General features: G+C 40.6%; 3 protein-coding genes across 5 annotated transcripts in view; 2 read left to right on the top strand and 1 right to left on the bottom strand.

Moving 5' to 3' along the window:
• Positions 1-6,557, bottom strand: part of OXR1 (oxidation resistance 1) — a 60,190-nt gene extending 53,633 nt beyond the window's left edge. For both annotated transcript variants that reach the window (XM_081324444.1, XM_081324445.1), the window contains exon 1: positions 6,316-6,557. In XM_081324444.1, coding sequence (XP_081180570.1) covers positions 6,316-6,463 — 148 coding nt within the window. In that variant the 5' untranslated portion in view covers positions 6,464-6,557. The remainder of the gene's footprint in view (positions 1-6,315) is intronic.
• Positions 1-24,980, top strand: part of ABRA (actin binding Rho activating protein) — a 110,773-nt gene that overhangs the window by 66,513 nt on the left and 19,280 nt on the right. The window lies entirely within an intron of this gene.
• Positions 6,227-24,980, top strand: part of LOC308666007 (uncharacterized protein) — a 37,471-nt gene continuing 18,717 nt past the window's right edge. Inside the window, exons 1-3 of one of the 2 annotated variants that reach the window (XM_081324447.1) lie at positions 6,227-6,454; positions 20,274-20,391; positions 24,681-24,779. In XM_081324447.1, coding sequence (XP_081180573.1) covers positions 24,687-24,779 — 93 coding nt within the window. In that variant the 5' untranslated portion in view covers positions 6,227-6,454; positions 20,274-20,391; positions 24,681-24,686. Of the gene's footprint in view, positions 6,617-20,273; positions 20,392-24,680; positions 24,780-24,980 lie in introns of both variants that reach the window. The other variant, XM_081324448.1, reaches the window with a different exon arrangement.

The following is a 24,980-nucleotide window of genomic DNA, read 5'->3' as shown; positions in this document are numbered from 1 at the left end:
GGATAAAAGCTATTTTTCAGCCTGTTGGTACGGCTGGCTATATGAGGACCCAGATTGTTGGGGGCAATAAGCTGACTTTGTAATAATGCCGCTTGGGGTGTGTGTGAAACCCTAACAAGCAGGCATATACATAGAATGAAGGCTACTGCTAAGCTTGTAAGCCGCCCTGAGTCTTCGGAGAAGGGCGGGATATAAATGTAATAAAAATAAAAATAAATAAAATATTCCTAGGCGGTGGTAAGGCCCCTCCTCAAGAAACCGGCATTGGACCCAGCTGTTTTAAACAACTTCCGTCCTGTCTCCAACCTTCGCTTCCTTGCGAAGGTCATTGAGAGCGTGGTGGCACGACAGCTCCCTTTGAACCTGGAGGAAGCTAAATATCTAGATCCGTACCAATCGGGTTTCAGACCTGGGCATAGCACGGAGACGGCATTGGTCGCACTGGTGAATGATCTCTGGCGGGCCCGAGATAGAGGTTATTCCTCTGTCCTGGTCCTATTAGATCTCTCAGCGGCTTTTGATACCATCGACCACGGTATCTTACTGCGTCTTGAGGGGCTGGGAGTGGGAGGCACCGTTCTGCGGTGGTTCTCCTCCTACCTCTCGGACCGTTCGCAGACGGTGTTGGCAGGAGGGCAGAGGTCAAGCCCTAGGCCTCTTAGTTGTGGAGTGCCTCAGGGATCGGTGCTCTCGCCCCTCCTGTTCAACATCTATATGAAGCCGCTGGGAGAGATCATCCGTGGCTTCGGGGTGAAATATCATCAATATGCTGATGATACCCAGCTATTCATCTCCACCCCGAACCAACCCAGTGATGCCCTCGATGTGATGTCCCGTTGCCTGGAAGCGGTACAGATTTGGATGGGAGAAAACAGGCTTCGACTCAACCCGGCCAAGACTGAGTGGCTGTACATACCGTCATCTCATTTAGTCCAAGAGGTTCCATCTTTGACTATAGGAGGAGAGATGTTGCCTCCCATTGATAGAGCACGCAATCTGGGCGTCCTCCTAGATTCACGACTCAGTTTTGAAGATCATATTGGAGTCGTGGCTAGGGGGGCATTTGCACAGATTCACCTTATATACCAATTGCGCTCCTTTTTGGACCGAGATGCCCTACGTACAGTCACCCACGCACTCGTTACCTCCCGTATAGATTACTGTAATACTCTCTACATGGGGCTGCCCTTGAAGACCACCCGGAGGCTTCAGCTGGTGCAGAATGCAGCTGCACGGGTTGTGATGGGAGCACCCCGATACTCCCATATTACACCCCTCCTGCGTGAGCTGCATTGGCTACCAGTTGCCCTCCGGGTGAGATTTAAGGTGCTGGTACTTACCTTTAAAGCCCTACATGGCTTAGGCCCGGGATACTTGCAGGACCATCTGCTGCCGGGAACAAATTCCCATCGTCCAGTACGCTCACACAGAGAAGGCCTCCTCAGGGTACCGTCAGCTAGGTAATGTCGGCTGGCGACCCCCAGGGGGAGGGCCTTCTCTGTGGGAGCGCCAGCCCTATGGAATCAGCTCCCCCCTGAGCTTCGGATGGCCCAAAATCTCCAATCCTTTCGCCGCGACCTCAAAACTCTCCTTTTTCCACCAGGCTGACCTGGACTGACAGGCATTTTAATTAATTATACTTAGAATTTTTAATTTATTTTTTAGTTTTTAATTTTAATTTATTGCACAGATGTTTTTAATTTTATTTTTATCTTGATTTCTGTACTTATTATATGTTTTGTTGTTAGCCGCCCTGAGTCCTTCGGGAGATAGGGCGGGATATAAATCCCATCAATAAATAAATAAAATATCTCCTACCGGATGGTAGGAGAGTAAAGAGATACCGTCCAGGGTGTGAGTCATCCCTGAGAATCTTCCTCACTCTTCCAAGGCAACGAGCCCTGGCGATGTCATCCAGTGGTGTCAGGGAACAGCCCACAATGTCTTGTGCTGTGCTCACTACCCTCTGTAATACTTTCCTATACTATATACTATATACTATATACTATATACTATATATACACTATACTATACAGTAACATTTCAATAAAAAATATCTCCTTTACATCTTTTTTAGATGAGCACCGGCCCCTAGAGTCGGAAACGACTAGCACGCATGTGCGGGGGAACCTTTACCTTTTTTAAAATCCAGACATGTCAGACTTGCAACAACGCAACGTATTGGGATGATTTTGCCATTGCCAGCAATGGGGTGGGCGCAGCTTCTGGATGACGTGTCCGGCCCATGGGCCGGAAGTTTGACACCCCTCCTGTAATCCCTTAATTCAGGATACAGTCAAGGCAGCTGCATGGAGCTAAGCATTTACTGGCTAGATGGCCTTCCTGACACCTAGATGGTGTACAGAGCAGAAATTTTTCTCTTTGCTGCGTGACAGAGAAACATTTGCTGCTATCTAGGATTGAACCCTCAGCCTTCTGAGTGTGAGGTGAGCACTTTCACGTGTAGGCCATCATGCCGCTCTTTTTCCCATGTATATGAACTCTTAAGCTACATGATTAAATAGATGAATTTAGCATATCCATTTGGTAAATACAAGATAAGAAGACTTTCCATGTTATTTTTCTGGTTTATTATTTGTATGTTCCCCTTCAATTATTAAGACCTCATCTGGTTTCATTTATAAATTCAATATGGTATCTTTTTCCTGATCACTTTTACATTCTAACATTTACATTTTCACATCTTCAACCATCTTTTTCCATATCACTTTTATAATTTGGCATTTTTTAAAATCCAAATCTACATTTAATCAGTTTCAGTTTACAGTTAATTTCAAACTATAAATGTTCTGTTATAAAATTTAAATTCCACAAGAAATTGCCTTCAAATCTATCTAGCTCCTTAACTTTTCAAAATCAACATCCTAGTCCACCATTTGCTGTATTCCAGAAATTATTGTTGTTTTTAAAAAAACCCAAAAAATAAAAAACATGAAGCTTACATAAAATATCTTTCATTCAGGAGAGAAGGAAATTCTCCCAGTGTAATAAACCTTGCCCTTTGGAAAATTCTTAACATCTAGAACATCAATAACAAGCATTTTCCTAAAGTAGTTATAACAGGAAGTGGGTGACCCAGAGTTTTTATTAAAGCTCTGAACTATGACTTAAGCAGGCTGTTTTTCCCCTGACTCCTCAACTCTCAAACCCACTGGGGATTACTATTTTATGATCTTTTCACATTCTGTACAGAGCAATCTTGTGGGTGATTCTTGTCCTCTCCTTGATCTGGAGAGAACATATGAAAAATCAAGAGATTCTATCCTAATGTAAAAACTAATAATTTGATTCAATAATACAAGGACATTTTATATTATGTAACTTTATTATCACTCACTTGGACAAAAAGTCTCTATTAACTTTTGGATAAAAATTTGGTGGAATATGCAGAAGATCTTCAAGCAAAAGATAAAGTTTTGTCCGCAATTCTTTTTGTTGGGTATAATTACAGATGCTACTGTTGTGGACACTAAGTTGATGTTAAATTTAATTACAGCAGCAAGACTTTTAATAGGTCAGTATTGGAAGAAGGAGGAACTGCCGACTATAGAAGAATGGACTTTAAAGGTTTCTGACCTGGCAGAAATGGCAAAGATCTCGGCTTATTTGAAAGATCATTCACAAGAACGCTATATTATGGAGTGGAAAAAATGGATTGAATATATCCAGAAGAAATATGGGACTAAAAAGTTTCATTTAGCATTTGAATAAGTCTTCCTTTCTATTTTCTTTTTTTTTCTATATGAAATATTAGTATTGTCTGTAGTTATCTTATATGAGCTAGAGAGTGATAGATTTAAGAATTTATTGTTGGTAGCATATGGATGTTTATGATTGTTCTTTGTTTTTATACCCTGTACTTAGCTCTGGGAAGTGGGGGGGGAGGGGGGAAAGGGGGGGAGGGGGAGGGAGGGATTGGTAGGGGAGGGGGAGGGGGGGGATTGTTAAAGATAAAATGTATTTTAAAACTTTTCAATAAAAAAAGTCTCTATTAACTTTTAACATACCTACTAACACCTTTGTTTAAAAATAAATAATTTCCCCCCCAAAGCTAATTAGAATCTTTATGAATACACTGCTTTGCACAAAAACAGACACCTGATTATTTTCTGTTCAGACATGGCTGTGACTGCACAGAATGATATGAGCAAACACAGAGCAGGCAATACATGGCCCTTAAGGAGAAAACGTGACTACAGCTATTTTAATTCAAAAGAAAACCACAAAAGGAGAAACTAATGAAGTTATGGACCCACACATTAGTGACTTCCTTGCTTCACTACCATATCTCCTGTAGTTTTTTCAATTGAAGTGTTCCTAAGCAAATAGCCTGTCCCAATTTATAACCAGGTCTAAGTTTAAAGTTCCTATTCACCTTTATAATGTACATATTTACACAATTCTAAACTACAACCCACCAGTTACAAGCTACAGTTATTAGTTATTATGCTTCCTCTCTCATGGGACCAGCCCTCTACAATAGTATTTCCTCAACGATCCTAAGGCTTACAACCTGATATTTTGTAAAGCGTCGAAAACCTGAATATTTGCTCAGACCTTTGGTCCGGTTGATAGGTAAATCCATGTAAGATTTTGTTTTATATGCATGTACTGGGATGCATCATTTATCTTTACTATTTGGTGTTGATTATATAGTGTTCAGCATCAATTGGAATCAGTTTGTTTAAACCTGTATACATAATAAGTAAAACATAATGAATGCATTCACACATTAATTCAAAACAAACCAGATTACAGTATATGTTTAAACTGCTTGTTAACATTTTTTGTTATTTTTCTGGTGGTTTTGTTGCTTCCTTTTAACTTTCTGCACCTCAAAGCTGTGCATATAAGACTATGTAAATTTATCAAATAAATAAATCATATTTTGAGCTGATGTAATGTATAAATTGCAGTAATAGGAACAAGGCTACTATGGCTTGTTTAAATCAACTAAGGTATGATATGTGAATCTAGAAGATACTACTATTCAGTGGAATTTAAAAGAAAAGGCAAAGGCAGGAAGTAGAGCCTACACTGAGAATCTACCTCCTCTCTCAAGAGCAGTGTTGGTATTCGTTTTCCCTGCTATACCAAAGAAAAAGAACTGGGGGGGGGAACCCTACCAAAGTTTTTTTGCAGGATTGGTCCAATAAGCTAGTGTATTTTAAAGTGTGATTCTAGGACCCCAGGACCTTCTCAGGGTGCTTTAAAATCAAAATTATTTGTCAGTCTACCTTGAAAACATAATATTAAAATCTCACCAAACAATTGTGAGAAGCAGTAGGCCTGCAAACGTGTCAATTTAAATTTTGAATTTGGTAAAATACTGATAAATACAGACCACGTAAACAAAAAGTCCTTTAGGGCTCCTCCATAATTTTTAAGAGAGAGGGGGAAAAAAAAGAAACACTGCAACTGGCTGTCCCACTTAGCAATAAAAAGCAAATGGGTGTCAGCACCAGCGGTGACCTTTCCTTCCCCCCCCCTCGGGCCTTCTTCCCATGCCTCCCATTCCTTACAGAAGGAAAATCTTGGCACGGCTGGGGAAGATGGGCCACAGCATAGCAGAAGAGGAGGGGGGGAAGGAGAGACAGACATACCATAACAGGGGTCTTCAAACTCGGCCCTTTTATGACTTGTGGACTTCAACTCCCAGAATTCCTCAGCCAGCACGCTGGCTGAGGAATTCTGGGAGTTGAAGTCCACAAGTCATAAAAGGGCCGAGTTTGAAGACCTCTGCCATAGGACATTAAAGAACCCCTTCCGTCTGCAAAAGGCCAAATGCAGCACCAGAAAAGAGGTGGGGTTTTTTCCCCCCGCTGAAGTTTGTCTCAAACTGAATATGCACTCGCGTCTCTCTCTGGAGTTCAATCCACTTCCTCATACTCCAGGTCCCTCTCGCATCCTTCCCGCTTATGTAAACACCTCAAAAAAAAAAATCTCACACAAACAAAAGTCCCGACAAAATGCACCAGAGGCATTTTATCAAAACGCCTTGCCCTTTCAAAAGCCGCCGGGGAAGGGTAGGCCCAGAGTTTCAGCGCCGGCAACCCGCCTTCTCCAACCGAGTCCCCTCCAAAGGGTGGAAAGCACAACTTTCTTGGGGCCGGGCATTCTGGGAAGTGTAGTCCCGTATGAAGGAGAGGGAGCGAGGGACGGACGAAAGTTTTCTCTCTCTCTCATTGATCAGCTACGCAGGAAACGGGGAAACCCCTCTAGCTCTTCCTCCTCCTCCTTGCCGAACCCGCCGGCCCAGCTGGGGTCAAGTATCTGCCAAGCGGGAGGCCTTACCGGGCGGCGAGGGTGCCCCGTCGTGCTGGGAATCCTGGAAGTGGACTTGGCGGAGGTTCCCCCCGCCGGGGACGGCGCCCCAGAGACGGTTGGCGGTGCCTCTCAGCAGGCGGCCACTCTTGCCCGTGAAAGTGGTCAGGTACTCCATGTGGGCCCGGGCACCACGCTCCGGAGCCAGGAAGCGGGACGAGTTCGGGGACCAGGGTGTCTACCGCGCTGCGAGGGCCGTGCGCGGACCCTCCTGGCGGACTAAAAGCCGAGCTGGAAGCGGAAAAGGAAAGCGGCGCGGCCGGGGAAAAAAGTTAGTCAAAAGTTGGGGCTGACGCCGCCTCAGGTCTCCGGCTGCTCGGCTGGGGTGGGTGTGGCTGGAAGGAGGTGCTGCGAGGCCGCAGCCCGCCGCCCTCGAGTTTCTCAGCGAAGATCCCCGCAGGGCTGGACACGTGTGTGGATGAAGGCGACGACTCTTGCACGCGTCTCCCTCAGCCCCACGCTCACTCGCTCGCTGTCTTTCTCTCTCTCTCACACACACACACACGCACAGACACACAAACAAAAACACACACGCCCTGCCCTTAGGAGGCGACGCTCTTCTCTCCCGGCACTTACGCCTTGTGAATATCTGACTTTGCCTGAGTTGCAGGAATTAAGGGAGCGATGGGAGATCACGAATAAACCTTGGAGCTGTAAGCCAGCCGAGGAAATCTCAAAAAAAGTAAATTTTGGAAGAAGGCAATCTTCTGTAAAGCTTCTAAGGAAACCACTTCAGTCACCAGTTGGGAGTTGGGAGAAAGCTTTTGTCCTCAACAAACGTACTACCTTCAAGTAAAATGAGGACCCAGATTGTTGGGGGCAATTAAGCTGACTTTGTAATAATGCTGCTTGGGGGGTGTATGAAAGCCCTAATAAGCAGGCATATACATAGAATGAAGGCTACTGCTAAGCTTGTAAGCCGCCCTGAGTCTTCGGAGAAGGGCGGGATATAAATGGAATTAAATAAATAAATAAATAAATAAATAAAGATGGCACTTTCTCCCCATCTCTCTCTGAAATAAAAGGCATGCCCAAATGGTAAATTAGGTATTTCCATTGGGATGTGTTAGGTCGACTTAGAAGTAGTTTTTAAGTCACAGACATCCTAAGTGGTGTAGGGTAATATCACTTCCACAAAATTCACTGCCTTGTAAACTAAAGCTTACAAGTGCAGGTAAATGAAAGGAAATATGTTCATTTCAGTTGACACATTTAGGGGCACTTTGGTTATGCTGTGCATGATTATATAACTGCACCTTCTCAAGAATGTGATTCTATGAGTTCTTACTCAAAAGTAAAAGTGAATTTGGTCAACCTTACTCTAATATTAAAGTATTGCACAGTGAGGCTCTCTATGGCTTGAGGCATATGCTGCTGTGCCAAAAAGTTCATATAAGCAGTTCAAAAACATAGCAATCTTTAAGATATATTTGAAGGGAGTTAAAAGTAAGAAAGGAAGCAAGTCATTTGTGTAATAGCTGAAAGAACCTAGTTTCAAAAGATCCTCCAGAACCAGGTGCTTGCTATCTTTAAGAGCTATCAGTAAACCTTAAAGGGACATGTAATTGATAGTTCCTTATGAAAAAAAGAATGCAGGACTATGAAAACTTTTTAAACTATATTCCATCAATATAGTATAAAATACTATATTGTATCTGAGATACAAGCAGAAAATAACAGTAAAAATTGATTTTAGCATAATTGCTAAATTATAAAAAAACAAGTATAAAATTTTAATGTGGATGGGAGACTTTATTTTCCAATACAATAAATCAATGTAGTCAGTTCAGTAATTTAGTATGAAGTAGCATTGTCCCCAGACTCATTAAGCTGTTTTGACTTAAATGAGAAGAAGCAAGTATACATGCAAGACAACAATTTTAGAACTAAATATAGTCTTTCACACTTAACTCTCAACACCCTGCTATAAGGACCTAAAAATAGAAGATGAAAATATGGTTGCATTTGATCTTGCAGCACTCTTTATATCCATAGATCCAAAATTAGTGAAAGAATCCATGGCAGCAATAGTACACAACACACCCAGCTTTATCAAATGGTGCCTGGTCACTCAGCCCACTACAGCAGAATCAATACAAACTATGAAAAGTATAACTATGAGATTTGTTTGAAGATTAGCAACTCGGGTTGGTAGTTGGACTGTTGGTTGATCTCCGAGCTTAGCAATTTGGCTGTAAACATTTATCCTCCATTCAGAGGGACATCTTCAGTACACTTTGAAGTGTGCTCCAGTGTCAGAGCACTGGCCTTTAAATACCTTGTTGTGTGATATAAATTGGTGTGGGCGTTATTTATCTGGACGTTTGTGAGTCATGGTCTGGTTTCGGGCTATTTGATAGGCTTTTGTTCCTGGGCCATAGTCCTTGGTGTTTAAGTAAAGTTTGTGTGATGGCAATAGTGTTTGTTCGTTTGGTTGCCTCTGAATCATGGTCTGGTTTCAGGTTGTTTCGTTGGCTGTTATCGAGATGTGGTCTGGTTTCTTGTGTCAGGTTGTGATTTTTGCTGTGTGGTGGGGTGCCTGTTTGTTCATTTTAAATGCTGTCTTTAGCATGCGGTTGAAGTAGCTATTTAAAGGCCAGTGCTCTGACAGACAAGCACAATTCAAAACACATTGAAGATGTCCCCCAGAATGGAGACGAAACCTTTGCAGCCAAATCACCAAGCTCGCAGAGCAAACCAACAGACCAAGGATAACTATATATCAAAACATCCAACAAACTATTAAAACCATATGACATCACCATAGAACAGAAATCAACTAAGCATCTTAGGTAAACCAAAAGTCACCTACAATATACAATGGAAGAACTATAACAACCACTACATAGGACAAACAGAAGATTACCAGAGCACATCCATGAACACCAATGAGCAGATTCAAGATATGATAAGACTCAAGACATTAATCTTACATCACAAAAACAAACACAACCATAGTTTCAGCTGGCAATCTGAGCATCTTAGATCAAACTAAGTCCCCAAATGCTAGGAATTCCTGGAAGTCTGGTGTTCAGACATAATAATTTAATAACATTATAAGGGCACCTTGCTCTGGGTTTTTCAACTCCACCATGCTGCCTCACATTTTAGACAAATTTAGCACATAGCACAAGGCACATTCACAGAAGGTGGAGACCAAGGGATGCAAGCTTTGTTGCTTTGTTCCTGTGTACAATGTCTATGTATTTACAAAGGTTCGGGTTCTGCTCTACCCGTGCCATTTTGGCTATCTTCCCCCCAATCCCACACCAGGTGGCTCTAGGTTGCAACTAGCCAATCTTTGGCTAATTTAAAGAGATAAGTAGGATGGAGGGAATTTCAAGGCTAAAGACTAAATTGGACATATAAAGGAAAAATAATGACAAGCGACTTAATTAACACTGAGTCTGTTAACAATTATTATTGTAATACAGAGATTTGCATCATCTTCCAAAACAAAAACTGAAGAATGACAGGCAAAATAATGAATGGGGCTAAGAGAAAAACAAGGCAATTTAATTCAATGTTATTCAAATTGCTACAGTACATATAATTTAAAATTCAAATAAAATTTAAAAGCAGAATATGATTTCCGTCCATATATTTAATATTTTTCTTCTGTCACAATAGTGTTTGCAATTAGGGAGAACATTTGAAGACCTGAGGCAATACATATAGTCCTGGGGTTAAGGTTATGCACTTCTTTATAGCTATTTATAGAAGAAATGAAGGATGGGTGTAAATACTGAAGAGGTGTACCAGCAAACAGCTAATATCTGGAGAGAAGGAAATAAAGTTCAAAGCACAAAAGGAATTTACACTCATGAAGGAAGTTAACAGGATAGGGTTTATCTGTATCGGTACCAAAGGAAGGGGGGAAAGGGGGACAGTTTCGCTTCTTGGAAAAATGGTATGGTGATAACATAATTTCCTTCTCTGCAAAGGGGAACTGTGCTGAAATTGTCTCAAGAACAACTGACAACGAGAAAAAGGCAGTTCAAAATAAGTAATGAGATGGTTACAGAGCTACCATAACTAAGTTTCAGTCTCAAGGCTATTTTCATCATATCTCAGAGTCTTGGAGCAGCATATAGTATCATCTTGAAGGCCCCTTCTGTGTTCTTTGAAAAATGTTACAGAAGGCGTGGCTTGGGACAAATCAGAATGGGCTCATGCCAAATCAACCCAATATCTTTTTTTTAAAGATTGACTACACAATGGACATAATGCACTTTTATTTCAGCAAAACATTTGCTATCTTCCAAGAGATTCTAGTAGAGAAAATGGCAAAATGTGAGGTGGACTATATTATTAGAAGGATTCAGAACTGGTTGCAGGTGGCACAAAAATAGGACGATAGCAAATAAGTAAGTTTAGAAAGAACCTATCAACCTGGAATTGTGGGCAAAAGCGGCAAGTGGAATCTCAAGCAGGGACAAATGTAAAGTGCTTTATTTGGATAGAAAAATCAAAGGTAGGAATATAGGATAGGTTGATGTAAAGAATATCTGACTGGTTTGGGGATTGCAAGTGTGATGCAGCAGGAAGGAAGGGAAATAAGAAGATGCAGTCATAGATTGCCCTCAGAATTACAGCATCAAGTTCAAGAGAATTCATTGTATCCCTTTATTTTGCATGCCATAGGTCAAACATATTAAACACAAGGCCCGGGGGCCGGATCCAGCCCGCGAAGTGGTTTCATGCGGCCCGCGAAGCCATCCTGGAAACAGTGAGGGAACGGCCCCCACTGCCTTGGCCCTGGCCCAGAGACCCTCCTCCTGCCAGAGACCCTCAGATCTGTCCCACTCCTGCCCAGGTCCCCATAGGCACCCTTGATGCGAACAACATAGAGTTGGCCACGCCCACCCAGTAGGCCATAGGCACTCTAACCACGCCTACCCAGTAGGCCACACCCACCCAGGCCACACCCGCCCGGCCCCCTGTGGGCAACCGCAATGCTGATGCGGCCCTCAATGAAATTGAGTTTGACGCCCCTGCCATAGGTCATGTTGTACCCAGAATATTCTGTGCTGTTTTGAGCACAGAAGGAACAACACGGACAACTGGAACATTCAAAGGAGAACAAAATGATAAGCCAGGTAGAAAAAAACTTAAGAGCTACCTCCAAGTATCTGAAAGACTGTCAAGATGCTGTTCAGTGTTATTCTACAAGGTAAGATAAAAACAGGAATATAAATTACAAGGATTATGAATGGGCATTAGGGAGAATTTTCTAACAGCAAGAGCTGTTCAACATTGGTGCAGTCTGCTTAGCTGAAAGTGTTTAAACAGGTTGGATTGCTTATCCACTGGAAATGCTGTACTAGCGGATGTTTTCAATGAGCAGGGGATTGGATTACAACCTTACAATCCATATTCTATGATTATATAATTTATATAATTAGGGGTATCAGACCTACCCTGCTAAAATCTGGATGTTAATTAGATGGAGAGAAAGAGTTTTGTATCTCTCTCCTGTCACTTCCTGGTAATTTATTTGTTTTGTTGTTTGAAACCAAGATCTGATCACCCTTTTATTATACACAGAGCTTTGGTATAGGAGAATGAACTAATTTTGGCTTGTAAGGCTCATGCTGCTAGGTGAAACCTCAGCTTTTCCTATACTGCAGTTGGCATTTGACTAAAACTTACCCAAGCAAGAGTTCTCTCTGGCCAATGTGGTACATTTCAACAATAAATAGTGGGCAAAAAGCTTCAGTAGATGCAGTTTGAGCTTTCTGAGAATTCTGTATGCACATATATATCTGTTAAATAAGTTGTGATCCTTGTTTGGAGCATCCTTTCCAAATTACAATGACACTTGTGGCTAGGCAAACATGGCAAAGAAGACATCTTAATTTCTTGTTGCTGATTAAATCTGAATTAAATCTTAAAATTGCTGGCTAGTCAGAGGTCGTTCTCTTCGTATTATATAACTGCCAGATATCAGTACTGATGAGGAACTTTCAACTTTAAATGCTACATAAAAAGCGTTTGTTTTTTCATCATGAGCTAGACTTCTTACCAGATAAATTTGTTTAAACCAGGAGACTTCAAACTTGGCCCTTTTATGATTTGTGGACTTCAACTTCCAGAATTCCTCAGCCAGGAATTGAAGTCCACAAGTCATAAAAGGAGCAAGTTTGAAGACCCCTGGTTTAAACAATACATACTTAATTGTGTATTATTGAGGCATTTAACAAAAGATTTAGCATGAAGAATGGATATCAAAATATTGTAGTCTCTTACCAATCACAAGCTTATTTGTTTTTTAATTGTTTGGACAAAAATTATTCTCTTCACTCACATTGAGTTCTTCCCAAATAAAGGAAAACTGGGCTGGAAGAAACACCAGCTCAGCTCAGTTCCGATATTTTAAATATCCTGGCTTAAAATCCTTTAATTCTAAATTGTCATTCTTTTGCACCTGAGTTCCACTGGCGACTTACATGATCGCAGTAAAAAGAAAAAAATAAATTCACAAGCTTATTTTGTAGTTGTTCCATGTAACACTCATTCCTTTTAGCCAAGCCCCAATATAATTCAAATACTGCATATCCATGGAGAAGTGTCATGACTTTCAAATTGTTTTTGGATGTCTAAGAATAATTTTCTTGGCTATTATAAAAGCTCAGCTAGGTTGCCTCCCTGTGAATCAGACAATGATTTTATGTTTCTGAAATATAACTCAAAATTCCATAGTATATACTATGCATTAAAGAAAATTAATGCATTAATTAACATGCTGGAATATACCAGTTTAACATGATGCCACCACAGATGGCTTGAATCTATGTGTTAAAGCTGTACAGTTTATCTCTAACACAAATTTACAATTCATCCATAATAGCTCAGATAAGACAATGAACAGCAATTCATACAGTTGTTAACCATACCTCCTATGTAACACTTGAAAGTACACCTAGACTAAGGCTGGACCTGGGAATCCTATATGTATACTATTCTCTCTCTCCCATACAAACACATGAATGATATTCAGTAAATTTTTTAAGCCATGCATATGAAAATGTAATTTAGCACAGATTTAAAGCATGTTAAGAATGTTTTGCCGAAATTTTTATTTTTATTTCAAATGATACCTACCGTATTCTTAAAAAGGATTCAAACTTGGAGGAATGGCAAAAGGGTATTAATAAATTTGTCTGGGCAGGGAAAAGGCCACGAGTTAAATTTAAGATTATGCAGGATACGCGTGAGAGAGGTGGTCTTAAAATGCCTAATCTTAAACTATACTATGAAGCTGCTGCTTTGTCAGCGATAAGTGATTGGATTAATTTAACACAAGTGAGATTATTAAATCTTGAAGGTCATGATTTGTTATTTGGATGGCATGCATATTTATTGTATGATAAGAAGGTGGATAATGTGTTCAAGGTACATATTTTAAGGCATGCTCTGTTGCGAGTTTGGAAAAAGTATAGACATAAGTTAAATTATAAGATACCTATATGGGCAATACCGAAACACGCAATAGAAAATATAAGTGTTGGGTTTAAACATGATGTGACTACATATAAGGAAATTTTAAGTTTGGAAAGGAATGTATGGCATTTGAAGTCGTATAATATCTTAAGAGAAGAAAAGATTGTACAAACTTGGTTTCAGTATGGGCAATTACAGGCCAGGTGGAAAGAAGACCAGAAAATTGGTTTTTCAATGACTGATGAAAATTTGGTAAAGCAAATTAGAGATCAAGGTCAAGCACATATTAAAAGGATATATCTTGCATTGATAGAAATTGATTCAGAGACAGAACTTGTTAAAGACTGTATGATAAAGTGGGCTCAGAATTTTCAAGTTATTAGAATGGATACTTGGGAAAAGATTTGGGTGAGAAATATAAAATTTACGCAAGCTCAAAACTTAAGAGAGAACTTTTATAAAATGTTTTATAGGTGGCACTTAGATCCTAAAAAATTAGCAAGTATATATCCGAACTGCCAGCCTAAATGTTGGAGGTGTGGTGGTGAAGATGCAACATATTTTCATATATGGTGGACCTGTAAAAAGGTTAAAGCTTTTTGGATTAAAATCTGGTGGAACATGCAAAAGATATTTAAGAAAAGGATAAAGTTTTGTCCGCAATTGTTTTTACTGGGCATTATTACTGATACTACTGTTGTGGACACTAAGTTGATGTTGTATTTAATTACGGCAGCAAGACTTTTAGTAGGGCAATATTGGAAGAAGGAAGAACTGCCGACTATAGAAGAATGGACTTTAAAAGTTTCCAACCTGGCGGAAATGGCAAAGATCTCAGCGTACTTGAAAGACCATTCGCAACAGAGATATATTGTGGAGTGGAAAAAATGGATTGATTATATCCAGAATAAATATGGGACTAAAAAGTTTCACCTAGCATTTGAATAAGTATTGATGTGATATTTATATTACTTGTAGTTATTTTATAAGAGTTAAAGTGCGATAGATTTAATAGTTTATTGTTGTTTGCATAAGGTAGATTATGATTGTTTGTATTTTTATACCTTGTATTTAGCTCTGGGAAGTCGAGGAGGGGGGAGGGGGAAGGGAGGGAGGTGTTGGGGAGGGTTGGGGAGAGGGGAGGGGGTTGGGAGGGGTTTTGTTTTGTTATAAAAATGCATTGTAAAACTTTTCAATAAAAAAAAAAAAGAATTTCATCTGAAATTCTTTCAACCCCTTAACAAACAGCCCTGTTGTGTGCCACATGACCCAGAAGGAAAAGGAAGAAAGCTGAAAATTGAGATGATGGCAGACTTTTGTGCTATCGTCCAACTCTCTTTTCCAAAGAAGTACATTGGCGTTTGTTCTGGAATATTTTTCTCCGCAGCCTGCAGCTTGAACTCAATCGTTCTGTCTTGCCAGTTTCTTCACCCACATCAAATTTAGTCTCAGTTCAGTTTTCAAAATGATCCTGCTGATAAAAAGTTCTGATCTCTTTCACCGAATGCTTTCCGATATACTATACAGCTAATTTGTAAAAAATAAAATGAAGGACTCTCAGTGAAGAAATCACAGGACTATAGCTAATTCCACAAATCTTAGTCAAAAGAAATCCTACCCTAAATAGTGAGTAAACATAGCTATTCATTGTAACATTTATTTACTATATTAATTATTAATTCAATTTGTATAGTCTCCCATATCACATATATGACTCTGGGCAGCTCACAAAGTTAAAACAATATCAGCTTGGAGTTGTTCTGAAAAGCAAACTCGGCGTGTTACTTTGAGATTGATGAAGAAAAGGCAGAAAAATGTATTATTAATAGTAATAATTTCCAGTTATGTCATACTGGCTCATTCTTTTAGATTATACAGAGAACCAGAGTTCTAATTTATTTTATTTAAATAATTGATTTAGTTGCCTGCACAATGCCCAGCATATAGTTGCTCCTTAATAAGATGAAGACATAGGGGAAGTCAAAATAATTATATTAGAAAAATATTATCTTGACTACAGAGGGTTTTTTTATTTCCCAGGGTTCTACAATAATATATAAAATACTGTACAGCTGTGCAGTATTACATTATGTAGATGGTTAGAAATCTGAAGATAAAAGACCATGCCACAAGTTCATTTTGGAAAATAGCATAATTTGCCTTATTCTGAATATCTACCACAAGATTTGCAAACTGTAAACTGTTGAGCCTTTGAAACTGCCAATGTTAATAAACTACTAAAACAAATTGCTTTTTGATAACTCTTTACCAAGGCATAACTTGCTTTCACTAAGTTCTGGATCATTGCCTGGAATGCAAAACATATAGCATATGTACATAAGAAATACTTTTGATATTGAATATGTCAGTAATAAGTAATGTTTTTTTTCTGTTTGAAGGATGTAAGTGTGCCTTTAAGTCAGTCTTGATTCCTGATGACTACATGGACCTTCTTGGTAATATTTTGAGAAATGGTCTGTCCTTATCTGCTTCTAGGGCTGAATGAGAGAGACTGGACCAAAGTAAATATTATTAGCATTGACAAAATCAGTATCAATCAATTGCAAAAGGAAGAGCTTACATACTGTGACAATATCTTTAATGTCATCAAACAACAACTGCTTTCAGAATGAGTTGTTAGATGGATAAAAATACCAGATCCAATCTAAACAGCTGGCTGAAATAATAATAATAATAATAATAATAATAATAATAATAATAATAATAATAATAATAATAATAATAATAATAATAATAATAATAGAAGAAGAAGAAGAAGAAGAAGAAGAAGAAGAAGAAGAAGAAGAAGAAGAAGAAGAAGAAGAAGAAGAAGAAGAAGAAGAAGAAGAAGAAGAATCACTATCTTCCAGTAGATTCACAAGTAAAGCCTGTTGGAACAGGGATGAAAGAAAGCAATACCATAGACAACATTTCCAGAGTATTTAATAAGCAATTGCAATAGTCTAAAAAGTAGTCCATTTCTTTTCACAGATATCTGCTAAATTTCTGAATTTAAAGAATTTTTGAAAATTAGACTTAGATTGAGCAAGGGAATGAATGAAATTTATTTTCCAGATATGGTTGTTCATTACATCTCTGAAGGTGGCTGAAGTACCAGGCTTCAGACAGGAATATTTTCAATCCTACTTCAAGATGGATTGGTCTTCAGAACTTTCTGCTGTGTGACATGTGAAGTATTTGAATTTTACCCGGAAGCAGGTATATCTTACTCCTGGGCCTTAGATTATTACTAGGTGGAAACAATAATGGAGAAAAGGACAACTTGATATAAGAATCAATTTCATCTGCCTCAAAGGAATCTGGAGATAGTTCAGGGTACTTTCAAATCCTGCAGTTTAGCAGAATCATGTGCATGATTTGGCAAATTTTTGCAAGTCTGGACACAATGTATAAGTAACAAGATAATAAAAGCATCTTTCTGAGGGAGATGGGTGGTTAAGAAGTTTGATATATAAACAAAATAAATAAATAAATCTTGTGAGGTATAAAGCTGACAGACCCAACTGAGATGGATAAGGCTCCTTATAGCTTTAGAAATAATCCAGATAGAATTCCATGACAGATATTCACGAGGATAAGTCTGCTGAAATGGTTGCTTCCTAGAAGGAACTCTTTATAAAAAACACGATAAAGCTTCTATTCAAATCTTAACCATCTGACAGTGACAAGATGGATATCCTCGGGCAAGCATATTTTGTTTAGATTCTTATTTTCAGAGGAAAAATAATGCATTCTGCTGGAGGAAATATTGTACAAATAAATTCCTGAATAGCAAAGAAGGAAGCTATAGTCCAAAAAGTCTGAGAGCTAGGATGAAAAAGTAAACAAGCTTTTGGCAAAGTTGATTAAGATAAAGTGCACATCCTTGGTTTTGAGGGAACAAATGTTCCCATAGATTCCAAAGTGAGCACCTCAGCTATTTCTGGAATATGAGACAGTGTACTTGGCATTCATGTTATAAAAGCAATGCTGAAATGAGATTTTTTTTAAAAAAAAGATGTTAGGTATGGGGAGTATTAAAACAAAATGTTGTCCTGGATTGGCAGAAGATGTGTTTTAGGAAAAGATCTTCAGTGTACTATCTCTGGTTACTATGGCACTCTTTAAAAAGAAAAGTCACAGCTGCTTTCATGAGCTAGTCATGGCAACAGCCATATTTTTTTCTAGTATACCATTGTGGTAGCTGCACAGCATTTTGTTTTCAATGAACATTTGCAATGCATTCCCAAAGACAAGATTTGCAGTGGCATCTGACATCCTGTCAAGTGGTGCTGGTGTACAGATAGTCATCAACTTATAACAATTCATTTAGTGGCTGTTCAAAGTTATAATGGCACTAAAAGTGACGTATGACTGTTTTCGCATTTATGACTGTTGTAGATCCTCATGGTGACATGATCAAAATTCAGATGCTTGGCAACTGTCCTGTATTTATGACAGTTGTAGTGTCTTTTGGCAAATGTCTTGTAAGCAAAATCAATGGGGAAGCCAGATTCACTTAACAACCGTGTTATTAATTTAATTGCAGTGATGCACTTAACAACTGTGGCAAGAAAGGTTGTAAAATGGACCAAAACTCATTTAACTGTCTTGCTTAGCAATAGAAACTTTGGGTTCAATTGTGGTCCTCTAGTCAAGGAATGATTTCCTTGCTCAATTCCACCTACCAAATTGAACTGTTACATTGATTGTACACCCCTATTCTTACTAAGTTTCCTGGTGAGTAAATTCTGTAGCTTTCATTATGATTCTCACTTAAGCAAGTATATACAGACTTGGACATTAAAAGTTTGTTTAAACAGTGGCAGTATTTTTAGAAAACCAGAACAAACATACCTTTTACTTGTGAGCAGGACATTGCTGTTGATATCTTCAGAAAAACAAACAATAAATGCTGTATATACGAATGTTTAGCAGAGGTCAGTTCTACTTGGTAATTGTTTGGGGTCCAGGCTGCAGACAAAGTGATTTGCTGCTATTGTATATCTCCTGTTCACATGAAGTGCTTTAAAGTGTGGGGTGCCTTCCTTTTTAGGAAACAGGCTCTCTGAGCTTTAATGATTCAGTCACCCCACTGCACTGACTCAAACATTAGCCATAGGAAACACATGTGGTTACAGAACAAACTAAATTAGTTACAATTAGTTCTATAATACATTAGGGCATCAAACCCTATTGAGATGCATTACTAATATGAAATTTATCTTGAAAAAGTAAAACAGTACTCTGCTTGTTTTAATAATTCAGGGATAGGTCTCAGCATTAGTACTAATCTGAAATTCAGTCTCTGCAGTTTCCTGGAGAGACACTAAACTGGATGCAGAACAGGGAGACAGCATTGTCTGCATTCATCTAAGTTCATCCAATGAAAAGAGTAGCAAAATACTAAGTTTGGGTATTTCCATTTGTTTGTTCATCACAAACAAAAATGAACTGAGTTTATTTTTGCTTCAACAGCATGCTGTTCCAAAGAATAACATGTAACACCCCAATAAATACATAAACAGCAGCCTAAGTAACTAAAGCTGTCTGAACCATCAACATAATCATCCCACAGGCTTTGTCACATATTGGTGCTCTCATGCCCTGTGGCAGAACCGGGTTTTCTAAGCCATTCCAACCTATTCAATCATGTTAGTAACAGATTGCATGCATTCAGAATTTTTCCCAATTCTTCCCCAAATCTGGTTCTTCTATAATTATCATTTACAGTAGTATAACATGTATATGTCACTAATATATAACATCCTGCATTCATACATACGCATAGTAATATAGATGACACCAATTCATACTATGTGATGTCTTCCCCTTCAAATCTCTATACAGTATCTACCTGTCAAATCTTCATTCAGATCTATTAAATTCTTCCCTATTGTCTTAGTTTCACATACATTATTTTCTTTCATTTCATCTGTTACCTCATACTCATTACTATTTGCTTCTTTTTCACTCTTAAGTCACAATCTTCCAAATGTTGTAATTATGACAGATGGACCCATAGATAGCGACTTTTGTCTGCTAATTATAAGGTTAATGCCAGTCATTTTGACACATTTTAACCAGGATACCAAGAGGATAATCACTGCCCTGTTTTTTCTCCAAGAATGCTCACTCTATTCTATGCAAGCTTAGATATCTAATTTAGAGACTGTGTTTCAAGCCAATGTATGGTTTTACACATCATACCAACTACGAGGAATATGCAGTGTTTTGTCACACACTCAGGAAAATTCAGTGCCATACACTGCAAGATTTAGGGACACAGAAATATTTTTTTAAAAAACCCCACTACACTCAGTCTATATCTCCAAATGCAGTGTATGCACATTTCATGTTCACCAGTTCTTTCTGAGATTTTAAAAATTTATGTTGGAAACAGGCTGTTATCTCAATAAATTATTTTTGCTAATTGAATTTTGGCAGCATCTCCATGAAGAACTCCCACTAAAATATCTTATTAGTCCATAGATATGCAGAGGGAAGAACAAACAGAAAGAAAGCAGTAAGAAAGAAACTTGATTCTTGACTGGCAGCAAGATGCTGTGATAGTGTCTTCTCATCTTGCAAGATCCAATCTGGGTAAGTCACTGTGACTAGAGGTTTAGTCTTCTGAGCTTTCAGACTTGTGCTGAAGTCCATCCTCAGGGAACTTCTCTCTACTGGAATGTGTGCTTTGGGCTATTCTATGTGTCAGATTTACAGTATGCAGTGTCTTCCTATTGGTTTATTGGTGTGTTGATGGCCAGTGATTGGCTGTTATTTTCTTGTGCTGCCAAGTCCTCAACTCCTAAGTACCTGATATGCTGGTGGTAAATCAGCACTCCTGTTGACAGACAAGGTGCCAGTTTCCCAGGCTTCAATCATTTCCCTGGCTGTCTTTGTACCTGCACAGCCAACAATCTTAGTAGCTGTGAAACTGAATGCATGTCCTTGTTCATTGCAATGTGAGGCTATCAATGAGTTGTGGTTTCCTTGTCTGACTGCTCGCTTTTGTTCTTGCAATATGGTGGTTAGTTTCCTCCCGTCTGTCCTACATAGTCACAGGGGCAATCTTATGCTTTATACAGCAAAATATTTTTAGCTCCTCCATTTCAATATTATTCCACTAATAACTGCTGTCAATATGGTCCAGTACCGGGCCGCAGCATGCCAGCAACTGGTCCGCACAAACAAGTGAAGCCTCATCTGTGGGATGCAGATAGCATGCAAAACCATGCCCCCTCTGGTCTGTGGAAAAACCTCTCTCCACGGAATCGGTCCTTGGTGCCCAAAAGGTTGAGGACCTCTGCATTAAAGTAAACAATGTTAACCTTAACATAGTTTAAGAAACAAAAACATATTTATTTATATTTAAGATTTTTGAACCACCAATTTCTCTCAGAGAAGATATCCAACTTTTTTCCAAGCCCCAGCAAAAGATAATAAAATTTAATTTTAATCTACCGTCCCTGGGAGGATCGTCCGAACTGGCTCGGGAGTTCATGGCTTCCATGACGGCCATGGACCTGTTGCAAATAATTTCTGGGCCGACTCATGAGAGAGGCCACAACCCAGACTTGGTGTTCTTGTCTGGACGGTGGCGTGATGATGTCGGTGGGGGTGCCACAACTGTTACGCCCCTGTCATGGGCCGATCACCACCTCCTGCGGCTAGACTTCCCCCTTGCCACCCCCCACCGTGGGTGCACGGTGCCAGTCAGATGGTACCGCCCTAGGCGCCTAATGGACCCTGATAAGTTCCAGGCAGCGCTTAGGGACTCGCATGCACCCCCTGCTCACAGCTCGGCGGAAGCCTTAGTGGAAGCCTGGGAAAAGGCAGCCACGGAGGCTCTAGACCGAGTTGTACCCTTGCGGCCTCTGACCCGGCGCAGATCCCAGCGAGCCCCATGGTTCACCGAGGAGCTCCGGGAGATGAAGCGTCGGAGACGGGGCCTAGAGAGCCGTTGGAGGTCCAGTCGATCCGAATCCGACCGATTGCGACTAAGAATCCTCACCAGGTCTTATCTCGCTGCGATAAGGGTGGCAAAATCCAACTACTTTTCCACCCTCATCGCGTCCGCAGATAATCGCCCAGCTGCCTTGTTCAGGGTGACTCGCTCCCTATTAAACCAAGAGGTGAGGGAGGAACCCTTGCAGGGTCGAGCCGAGGAATTTGGTCAATATCTGCTGGATAAAATCGCTCGGATTCGAACTGGTCTGGACTCCAACTGGGCTGAGATGGAAGAACAAGACATGGACAGTCTTGTCGACGTCATCTGGGAAGAATTTGATCCTGTAACTCCTAAGGAAGTGGACAGGATTATGAGAAGGTTAAGCTCCTCCACATGCTTACTGGACCCGTGCCCTTCCTGGCTGGCCTATGCAGCTCGAGAGGCGACACGAGGCTGGTTCCTAGCGGTCATCTCTGCTTCTCTGAGTGAGGGTCACTTCCCCACCGCCTTGAAGGAGGCGGTGGTGAGACCTCTCCTCAAGAAGCCCACCTTGGACCCATCCTCTTTGAATAACTTTCGTCCAGTCTCCAATCTTCGCTTCCTTGCGAAGGTTGTTGAGAGCGTGGTGGCGCACCAACTTCCTCAGATCCTGGATGAAGCGGTTTATCTAGACCCGTACCAATCGGGTTTCAGGCCGAGCTACAGCACGGAGACGGCATTGGTCGCTCTGATGAATGATCTCTGGAGAGCCCGGGACAGGGGTCATTCCTCTGTCCTAGTCTTATTAGACCTCTCGGCGGCTTTCGATACCATCGACCATGGTATCTTGCTGCGACGCCTCAGGGGACTGGGAGTGGGAGGCACGGTTCTGCGTTGGTTCTCCTCCTTTCTCCAGGGTCGCTCGCAGTCGGTGCTGACAGGGGGACAGAGGTCGACCCCGAGGCCTCTCGCTTGCGGAGTCCCTCAGGGGTCGGTCCTCTCGCCTCTCCTGTTCAACATCTACATGAAACCGCTGGGTGAGATCATTCGCAGTTTTGGAGTAGGGTACCATCAGTATGCTGATGACACCCAGCTTTTTATCTCAACTCCAAACAATATCAGTGATGCCCTAGACGTGATGTCCCGCTGCCTGAAAGCGGTCCGGGAATGGATGGGGAGAAACAGGCTTCAACTGAACCCGGACAAGACTGAATGGCTGTACGTACCGGGAAACCAGGAGATTCAGAACGTCCCACTGCTTAACATTGGGGACAAGTTACTTCCCCCTGTTGATAGGGCCCGCAACCTGGGTGTCCTCCTAGACTCGCAGCTCTCCCTGGAAGACCACATTGGAGCTGTGACCAAGGGGGCCTTCTCCCGGGTTCGACTAATTCGCCAACTACGGCCTTATCTGGACCTGGATTCCTTACGTACAGTCACCCATGCCCTTGTGACATCTCGCCTAGACTATTGTAACGCTCTCTACATGGGGCTGCCCTTGAGATCCACTCGGAAGCTTCAACTGGTGCAAAGTGCGGCGGCACGGACACTCTTGGGAGCCTCCCGATACTCCCATATCACACCTCTCCTCCGTGCGCTGCACTGGCTTCCGGCTGCCTTCCGTGTGAAGTTCAAGGTGCTAACGATGACTTACAAAGCCCTACATGGCATGGGTCCGGACTACCTTCGGGAGCACCTTCTGCCGATGTCAGCACCCCACCGTCCTGTGCGCTCCCACAGAGAGGGCCTCCTCAGGGTGCCACCGCTCAAGGAATGTCGGCTGGTGGCCCCCAGGGGGAGGGCATTCTCAGTGGGTGCGCCAGCCCTCTGGAACACCTTACCAACAGAAATCCGGATGGCCCCTGACCTCCGTACCTTCCGTCGCGACTTAAAAACTTTCCTGTTTCAGCAGGCTGGCCTGGCATGATAGCGTTAATTGGGGTCCCAGTTTGTGTTCATTAGTGTTTCTTATTATTTTTATTGTTCGATCTGTATACCTTCCTTCCTCTGTACACCGCCCCGAGTCCCTCGGGAGAAGGGCGGTTTATAAAAACTAATAAATAAATAAATAAATAAATAACCTGTTTATTTTGTATCAGTGTCCTGCTCTCTATACCTAATGTCCCCCTCCAAAACATTCATAGCAATATCCATCCATCAAAATGGATGGATATTTGAGGGAACACCTGCTACCAGCATCAAGTTCCCTTCGTCCAGTGCACTCCCACAGGGAGGGTCTCCTCAGGGTGCCGCCGGTTAAAGACTGCCGGCGGGTAACACCCAGGGGTAGGGCCTTCTCAGTGGTTGCGCCTGCCCTGTGGAACCAGCTGCCTGCGGAGCTTAGGACTGCCCCCAACCTCCGTTCATTCCGCCGGGACCTGAAGACCTGGCTCTTCGAGCTCTCTGGCCCAGGCTGAGAATTTTGTAATTTTAATTTTAACTGGGTTTTAATTTTCTCAGGGTTCTATTTAATCTTTTTTAATTTGTTTTAACGTTTGTATTGACTTTCTTTTAAATGCCCTGTAAACCGCCCTGAGTCCTTTGGGAAAGGGCGGTATATAAATCTAAATAAATAAATAAAATAAATAAATAAAATGTTCCATCCGTTTATTGCCATCTATAATTTAAGGCTTGGCATGTACAGTAATGCAAATCCAGCCAATTATGGATATGTATGCTGATGGAGATAATGTTACATCAGTACATTTCTAAATTATTTTGTGTATTAAAAATATCAGTTTCTAATTACTGTCTTCTGACGGAAACTGAATTAAATCAGTTTCTCAACACTTTTGAAAATATAGTATATTTAATTGCATACTAAGTTCAAATATTTACATCTGAAAACAATGACACTGGGAAAGCTGATTTGAAATAGAAATTGAATAGTAAATTAAATATCAGATAGCATCTACAATTTCATAAATGGTTTTTTATATATTTTTTTCATCCCTTCTAGTTCCATATGCCCTCTCAAGTCGGATTCTGTCAGATCAATAGAATTCTGGCAGGACAAATGCTAAAGCAATTGGAACAACTGTCACAGAGAAAGAAACAGGTAAATAAATCCTTCAAAAATTAATTGCAATGTGAAAAAAGACTTGCTCAGTTTTAATTATATTTCAATTAATTTCTATACTATTGTTTTTACTTTTAAATATTGATAGAAGTTGTTGAAGGACAGAATATTGTACATAAAATGACAATTTAAAAATAGAAGACATTTACAGTAATAAAAGGAAGGTAGCATTTACATAAA

The sequence above is a fragment of the Vipera berus genome, assembly GCF_964194415.1.
Source record: "Vipera berus genome assembly, chromosome: 3".
In the NCBI taxonomy this organism is placed as follows: domain Eukaryota; kingdom Metazoa; phylum Chordata; class Lepidosauria; order Squamata; family Viperidae; genus Vipera; species Vipera berus.
Note: the sequence above shows the minus strand (reverse complement) of the source record. Positions and strands in the feature narration are given on the sequence as shown.